The 8652-nt window shown below is 42.8% G+C and overlaps 1 protein-coding gene across 1 annotated transcript; it reads left to right on the top strand.

Moving 5' to 3' along the window:
- The first annotated feature begins 574 nt into the window (after nucleotides 1-574).
- On the top strand, nucleotides 575-4732 carry TNFSF9 (TNF superfamily member 9). The gene is made up of 3 exons (XM_068272151.1): nucleotides 575-816; nucleotides 2532-2562; nucleotides 3828-4732. The coding sequence occupies exons 1-3, from the start codon at nucleotides 595-597 to the stop codon at nucleotides 4259-4261; spliced, it is 687 nt and encodes a 228-aa protein (XP_068128252.1). The 5' UTR covers nucleotides 575-594; the 3' UTR covers nucleotides 4262-4732.
- Nucleotides 4733-8652: the final 3920 nt, after the last annotated feature.

Here is an 8652-nt window from a genome sequence, read left to right as displayed (position 1 = left end):
CAGGATAATTAAACATTTTTATTGTACCGTGTATGGCCACCATAAGATATAATACCCAAAACTTCCCTAAATGCACCTTTTTTTCTTTCCCTTCTGTTTTTTTTTTCTTTTCTTTTGTAATCTTTTTTTTCTTTTCCTTCCAAGGTTATGTACACAAACTTTTCCAGTCTCATGAACCGATTTTTCGGGATTATTTTAGGTGAAAATCGTGTGTCAGTACGTCTCTTGCTTTGTACACAGATCAGGGATAAACAGGCACTCAAAGAGATCACAAAACAATCACAAAAGATAATTTCATGCAAAACCTAAATATGCGTCTAATTGTGTTTGCATTGTCTTTTTCCCTGTGCTTTCTCTCTTTCGCACTCTCCATTTCTCCATCTCCGTGTTTCTGTCTCTCTCTCTCCACCTCTGTTTCTCTCTCTCTGCCACATAGTGGAATTCTCCACTGAGTTTGTATGGTTTTACTATGTCTTGGAAACCCCGACTGTCAGGTTCACTTCCTCTTTGCCTCTACGAGCATAAAAGCCTCTGCGCAGGCAGCTCTGCCGCATTAACTTCCATATCTCACTCACAAAGCACTCTGCCTCCAGAATGAATACCTCGTCTCCCCTTCCAGTCACTAGTTCCGGAGATCCAGAGAAACAAGGGTCTTCACCAAGGACCTGCCGCTGCATTGACTATTGCCTGGTGACCTCTTTGGTGCTTCTCACCATGGTAGTGGGAGCACTTGGTGTATTTTACATGGCTTTAGAGAGACCACACTGGGAGGACAGAACCAGCGCCCTGATCCAAGGACTTCAGAAACAGCAGCAGGTAAATGTCTATTTCATTCTTGGGTGAAATCCGGTCTTCAAACATTTCATTTCTCGAATTGTCTTCTGTTGAGTTTTCTCTGCCATAGCCAGCTGTAATATCTTCTCTGAAATAGTGCATGCATTTGAAATGATGAACTTCTGTGTGGTTCCATAAAAAGAATTAGTCCTGATTCTCAAATAATATTTGTGCAACTCGAAAAAAAAAAATTGGAGAATGTGACTCAAGTGGTCATTGAAAGCCAACAAGTAGATACTGTTTAACAATTAAAAATTATTTGATTCTGATTGCTATTGCCAAAATTAAACAGGGTTTGGGTGAAGGGTATTCCTTCCCCTTTTTTGTGGGGAGGGGGTAATTTTGTGGCAATGAGAACCCTTTATGGACAACAAAAAATAACCACACGATGGTCCTTTTTCATTTCCCATGTTCCACTTAGTTTTCTCCTTGGAGATAATTTTTCATCTTCTGCTTGAAAAAAAAAAGTACTGTCAAAATTATTCAGAGTATTTCTTGCATGCTGGACACTGAAAAGGCATTTTACTGATAAGGTGGGAAAATATCCCCTGGGAGAAAACTTAGGAATAAAAGTGAATTGAATAAAGACCAATTTCTCCAAACTGTTTTAGTTCCTTGATTTTTCAATCCATTTCTTTCGTTCATGCTGTAGAAATAGACACATTTCTTCAGTTACTATAGGAACAATAGATGTACTGTATGGGGTACATTTTCCCCAATGAAGGTTAGATGGCAACCATGGACACATCTCCGTAAAAACTGTACAGCCAGAATATTTTTTTTTCACTCAGTGCCATAACTTCCTTAAAAGTCTGTACAGCCACAATGGAATTAGACTGATTTTGAATACGACTTGCAAACATTTAAAAACATATTTCCCAGTAAGGCAGGGGAATGCTTTAATCTCCTTAGCGGTAATCCCGACTCAGGCTCGGGATGGAAATCCGCAGCTCAGAGTGGTAATCCCGTGCCTGAGTGAGTTATAGGCAGGAGCTGCTGCAGATCTCTGTGTGGTATGTTTTTTTTCTAGTTTTTACAGTCTAAAAGCTTGTGAAAAAATGTCATGGCTTTTAAACCCTTAAAGAGAGTCTGAAGCAAGAATAAATCTCGCTTCAGACCTCATAGATAGCAGGGGCATGTGTGCCCCTGCTAAACCGCCGCTATCCCGCGGCTTACCGGGGGTCCCTTCACCCCCAAACCCACCCCCGTACAGAGCGGAATCTCTTCCGCATTGAGGCAAGGCTAACCGCCGCAGCCCTGCCTCCCGCGCGTCTATCAGACGCGTACCTCCGCCTCTCCCCCGCCCCTCTCAGTCTTCCTTCACTGAGAGGGGCGGGGGAGAGGCGGCGATGCGCGTCTGATAGACGCGCTGAGAGGCAGGGCTGCAGCCGTTAGCCCTGCCTCATTTCACGACCAACTTTGCGACCAAGTCTTGCAGGGGTGGGTTTGGGGGTGAAGGGACCCCCGTTTAGCGGCGCGATAGCGGCGGTTTAGCAGTGGCACACATGCCCCTGATAACTATGAGCTCTGAAGCGAGAATTATTCTCGCTTCAGAGTCTCTTTAATCCAGAAATAATCATGCCAGGGAGATGAAATTATATGTGGTATAAAAATAATAATTACCGTATGTGTTGATATGTTATTATATTATTATTATTATTATTATTAACACACTCTTTCTCTTCTTTTTTTTACAGCTCAGCAGTGCTCATCTTATTATGCACAATGGTGAGTATCGAGTTTCTTCTTTGTATTTCACACAGTAATGAAATATGTGGCCGTGAGTTCGCTTGAGATATGTGACCCATGAGAATATCAGTTTGTAGCCCTTAATTAATTCTTAGGGTCATTGGTTTCTAAGATATTCCAACAATTCTGTTAAATTCTGCTTGTGACTCATGATTACGTTGTGCCTCAAGAGAAAATATTAGTGGGTTTTGTAATTTGGTGACATTAGTGTATCCAGACAAAATTTGGCCAGCTTTACTCAATTTCATGAAATAAACACAAAAAGTCTTTAAGAAAACAAACACCTCATATTTACATAGTCCTTGAAGTCATCTGAGTCATTTACCATTTGAAACCTGGCCATCGCTTTTAGCTTAGAAAAGTGAACTGGTGTTGTGGTCTACTGAACGTGGAGCAGATGCCTTGTTGAGTATACTTGCTACAAAACATAGGCAGCTGCCTTCAAAGAGCCTGTTTCCTCCTCTTTTACTTGGTCGTTACGGTATCATGCTGGTCTTAATTTAACAGCAAATATTCCTGGCCAATCAGACAGACAGAGGATTTCTCTTTTGTGTTGTGCTTTAAATATATCTCTGAAGGGAGAAAGTTGAAACCACCCAAAAGGTCAACATGGAAGAGGAGGAGGAGGAAAAACATCTTTGAAGGCTCATTTAGATGTTTGTTCATTAAAATAATTGACCCTAATGTGAAAATCATTGCAAAGTTAAAGGACACCTGAACTGAACGCCACACTAATCCAACATGCATACAGACTGTTTTGGGTTGGTTGAACCTCATCAGTGCATGGCATGGATTAATGTGTCTCTATGAGGATCAACCAATCCAAAACAGTCTGTATGCATGCTGGATTATTGTGGCTCTGTACAATTAACAAGCGGACACATCATTGCATTCCAGAAGTTCTGGAGGTGTGGTTAGCTTACAGGGATAACAAAGGATGATGCAGCAGTGATGCATCATGGGAGACATCATGTGCTCACTCCAACCTGAATAATCACAAATACCTTCTGTTTTAAGAAGGCACACTTTTGTTATGCTTAACATTTTAGGAAGAGGGTTTTTTGGTCCTCTGTAGCCCCTTACACACTCCCAGGAGCTCTGGTTCTTTATGAGCTTGCTGGGTAGTCTGTAATTTGGAGATACACAATCACAGAACACTATAATTTGTATTTATTGTTATTATCTGGACCCTCTGCGTTGTCTCTGATGGCCACTTACACTCTTTGTTCTTTGTTTCCTTTTAGGTCATCTCAAAAACGGGGATGTCGTTGTGTGGGCTGAGGATGGAGAACATGGAACATTTATTGGGAAAGACTTTAAGCTTAGTGGAGAACCACCTAAAGAACTCTTGGTTGAGAAGACTGGACGCTATTACATTTACTGCCAGGTGGATTTGAAATGTGTTGACAAAGATGCTTGCACCGAAGGAAAACATGTATCTTTCTCAGTCGAAAAAAATATTGAAAAACGTCCACTTCTAAAGCTGAACGTTCACGCCCATAAACTGCGTCAGGCGTCATCATTCTCTGCAGGCAATGTAAACCTTGAAAAAGGTGACCGAATAAGAGTGGTGATCGAGACTACACATGAGATCAGTGACTGGCAACTAGATGGTAGCAACAGCTCCATGGGCCTTGTCTGGATCAGCAATTCTTTCGAAGTGACCAAAGATCAGTGAAGATGAGGCATTGGTATGGACCTTTTATTCGAACCATGCACTACCAGACTTGTCTACGGACATGTGAATGTTGCACGAGTTATAACCACTTTCCAGGGTTGCCTATGTTGGGAAATGAACTCGTACATCCCAGCTGATGGCCAAGACAGAGCCCGCATCATTCTGGATGCTTGGTCCAGAGATTCCTTGATCACTACGTGATACTTTATTGGTAGATACGATATAAAGAACCACTTCTAGAATCTAGAGTAAATATATCAAAACACGTAATGTATTCTACAAAGAATAAAGTGTAACTTCAGTTTAGTAAGAAACACTGCTCCACATTCCACGTGAGGTGGCACTTTCTCAGAATAGAATCCGCTAAGGACAATTTAATATGTCTATGAAGGTTCTCAGTCTTTTTTGTTGTTGTTGTTGCTGTTTAGTCATATTTTTTTCCAAAATGAAAACTCATTATTTTTTTTTATCTCACCTTAAAGGGATACTGTAGGGGGGTCTGGGGAAAATGAGCTGAACTTACCCGGGGCTTCTAATGGTCCCCTGCAGACATCCTGTGCCCGAGCAGCCACTCCCTAATGCTCCGGCCCCGCCTCCGGTTCACTTCTGGAATTTCTGACTTTAAAGTCAGAAAACCACTACGCCTGCGTTGCCGTGTCCTCGATCCCGCTGATGTCATCAAGAGCGCACAGCGCAGGCCCAGTATGGTCTGTGTCTGCGCAGTACACTCCTGGTGACATCAGCGGGAGCGAGGACACGGCAACGCAGGCGTAGTGGTTTTCTGACTTTAAAGTCTGAAATTCCAGAAGTGAACCGGAGGCGGGGCCGGAGCATTGGGGAGTGGCTGCGCCAACACAGGATGTCTGCGGGGGACCATTAGAAGCCCCGGGTAAGTTCAGCTCATTTTCCCCCGACCCCCCTACAGTATCCCTTTAAGGAATGTGTTTATGGCTATTGTATTTATTTGACAATGTTTTCAAAGTAGAAAGCGTGTATTTTTGTATTACCTGTTGTATATGGATTATGTTGTATTTATTATAAAATATTTATTAAATATTTATTTTATATTTAAATCTCTGCTATTTTCTTTTGCGACCACATCCATCCCCTTGGTACGTTTTCGGGTGTCGCTTAAAGAGGAACTGTAGTTAAAATAACGTAAGGTTTGTTTGTTGTTGGTTGTTTTTTGTTTTTGTTTTTTTTATTTATAAATGATTTAGTCAGTGTTTGCCCATTGTACAATTTTTTCTCAACCCGATTTACATTCTGACATTTATCACTGGAGGCGACATCACTACTGGCCGGTGATCTCGGCAAAATGTTTGTTTCTGAGAATTCCAAAGCCAGTGAAAATAATGTCTAGCCTCCCAGTATGCTTTAGGAGGATTCTGCATAGCTAAACAGCGGGAGCTAAGCATCACTGAGAGGGTGGAGCTACTTACCAATAAATGACACTATATACAGTAGATATAAAAAGTGTTACTGATGCTGAAACCAGGAAAATTACCATAAAACTGGGTATCCTGAATAATTTACTGCATTCTACTATATGCCACTACAGGGCTTCATTAAAGAACAGTTCTTTACAGGACAACTGAAACAAAAGGGATATGGAGGCTGCCATATTTATTTCCTTTTAAAGAGGAACTCCAGCCTAAACAAACGTACTGTCATTAAGTTACATTAGTTATGCTAATTAAAATAGATAGGTAATATAATCTTTTACCCACACTGCTTTAAAAGAACAGGCAAATGTTTGATTTCATGATGGCAGACATCTTTTTGGTTGAAAGGAGGTGACAGGGAGCATGAGACACAGTTCCAACTGTCCTGTGTCCTGATCACCCCTCCCAGTTGCTAGGCAACGTGAATAACAACATAGGAAATCCCATCATGCTCTGCACAGCATCAGGGAATAAAAGCCTGGGCTTTTTTTCTTTGATGGGTGGAGCTTAGATAAAAATGCAGCTAAAAATGATGCTTTAGTAAGGAAAACAAAGTTCTGATGCTGTGAAACTGTTAAAGAAACACCAAGCCTTTTCAGTTCTGCTGAGTAGATTTTTAGTCCGGAGGTTCACTTTAAGCAATACCAGTTGCCTGGCTGTCCTGCTGATCCTCTGCCTCTAATGCTTTCAGCCCTAGACCCTGAACAAGCATGCAGCAGATCAGGTGTTTCTGGCATTATTGTCAGATCTGAAAAGATTAGCTGCATGCTTGTTTCTGGTGTGAATCAGACACTACTGCAACCAAATAGATCAGCAGGGCTGCCTGGCAACTGATACAGTTTAAAAGGAAATAATTTATGGCAGCCTCCATATCAGTGGCATAACTAAGCAGCTTGGGGCCTCGGTGCGAGTGTTACATGGGGCCCCAAGCACTCTACTGATATGGAGCCCCAAAACGTATTAAAGAAAGCTGCAGTGTCAGAGAGGTGGAATCAGAGTAAGTAAATAGCTTGATAAGGATAACCACTATTCAATGCACATATTGGGGTGTTGAATATCAGCATAGCACCAATAAAAAGCAAATAATATGGATGAAGGAGTGCCTCTCTGGCCCAAGGGCCCTGGTGCGGTCGCTATCTCTGCATTACCTGTTGCTACGTTACTGCTTCATATACCTCTCACTTCAGCAGCAGCTGTCCTTTAAAGAGAAGGTTCAGTTTGGTTAACCTCCCTGGCAGTAAGCAGAGCTAAGCTTGGGCTCGCCGCCGGGAGCTCAATGTAGAGTGTAGCGTGCAGCTGATGTTTTTACTCACCTCCCAGGGGATCCAGACATCAGTAGCCGTTCCCCCTTCCTGCCTTTCAAGGCTCTGAATTACTCTGGTGAGATCACCGTCAGTGATCTCATTACAGAGTTAGAGCGCCACCCGGAGGACGGAGGGAAAATTACAGTGCTGGATTCTAGAGAGGTGAGTGAGTGCTGAGGCTGCAGCAGAAATTCTGTCGGCATCATTTTTTTCCTGATTCTAAGATCTGAAATGTGCTAAAAAGACCCTAAAATCCTGAAATAATCATACCGACAGGGAGGTTAAGGAAAAGCAACAGTCCGTCAGTCCTCTTGCGTGCGCAGAATGTTAATTGAGTTGGTTGTTTAGACATCTAGGCATGTGTACATACAGGTCATGTGGTTTGTTGTGTTGGTCATGTGGTTGTGTGCATGTTGGATATATGTACGAGCCTTAAAGTGGACCTGAACTCAGAATGTCCTCTCTGCTCTAAAAGATATGCAACAGCATTATAAACTTTACAGAAAAACATGTCTTTGTTACAGCTGATACAAATCCTGCAATCAATCTGCACTGTTTCCACTTCCTGATTCATGGAAGCAGACATATTGTTAACAGCCTGTGCTTTCAAATGAGCTTATCTGCCATCTCTGCCATTGCAGTCAGGTGACTCAGGGGAGAGATCAGATTACAACTTCTGATTAGACACAGATGAGGAGGAATTACACAGGCTAAACTCTCTGAGGCCCTGCTCACATTGCGTTCCGTCCGCGTGTCCGTCTGCGTTGGCCGGATTTTGAAGCGGTTTTTTTTTGTCTGATTCCCGGCGATTACCTGTGTGCTGTAATTTATTTTAACTGCTTTTCTACGTGGTTTTACCGAGCGATGGCGGTTTTTCACTTTCTGGCGTCAGTCAGGAAGTGAACTCTTTGATCCGGAAAAGAATAAATACAATTGCTGCACAAAGCGATTTTGTGAGTGTTTGCGTTTTTCCTATACCTTCCATTGAGGCAAAATCGCCTCAAAAATGGCTCAGGCACCGCTTTTCAGACGTGAACGTGGACGGGACAATCCAATCTGAACTACACCATAGAGAAGCATGGTGTAACCGCTTTCAGGGCGTTTTTGAAAAAACGCCTGCGCTTAAACTTGGCCAAAAATGCCTCTAGTGTGAACAAGTCCTGAATACACAGGGTGCATTTCTCTATGTTTTCCTACTGTCCTGTGCAAGAGTTCAGCTCCACCTTAAGGCCTCGTTCACATCTACCTAGCGCAGATGGCCGTGCGATCCGAATGCAACGCGTACGATCGCACGCCATCTGCGCCGCTGCCCGCTGCGCTGCTGATCCCATCCATTGACAGTGATGGGATCAGCTCTGCGCTTCCGGGCAAAATGCAGGTAGCAGTACGCAAGCGCTTCCTAGCGCATCGTACTGCTGCACAGCGCAGTAGATCATACGCACTTCCAAATGCGCACGGAAGTGCATATGATGTGAACGAGGCTTAAGTCTTTCTCCAAGCAGTTGACCATTACAAAATTTGTATGTGTTTTTTTTTTTTTATTAGCACTGCTTTTTCAACCCCCTTGCCGTTCCAATTCTGACGGCAAGGGGGCAGCGCAGCACTTTTTTTTTTTTTTAAATCATGTAGCGAGCCCAGGGCT

Source organism: Hyperolius riggenbachi, chromosome 3 (assembly GCF_040937935.1).
Source record: "Hyperolius riggenbachi isolate aHypRig1 chromosome 3, aHypRig1.pri, whole genome shotgun sequence".
NCBI lineage: Eukaryota > Metazoa > Chordata > Amphibia > Anura > Hyperoliidae > Hyperolius > Hyperolius riggenbachi.
This window is presented reverse-complemented; position numbering and strand designations above follow the sequence as displayed.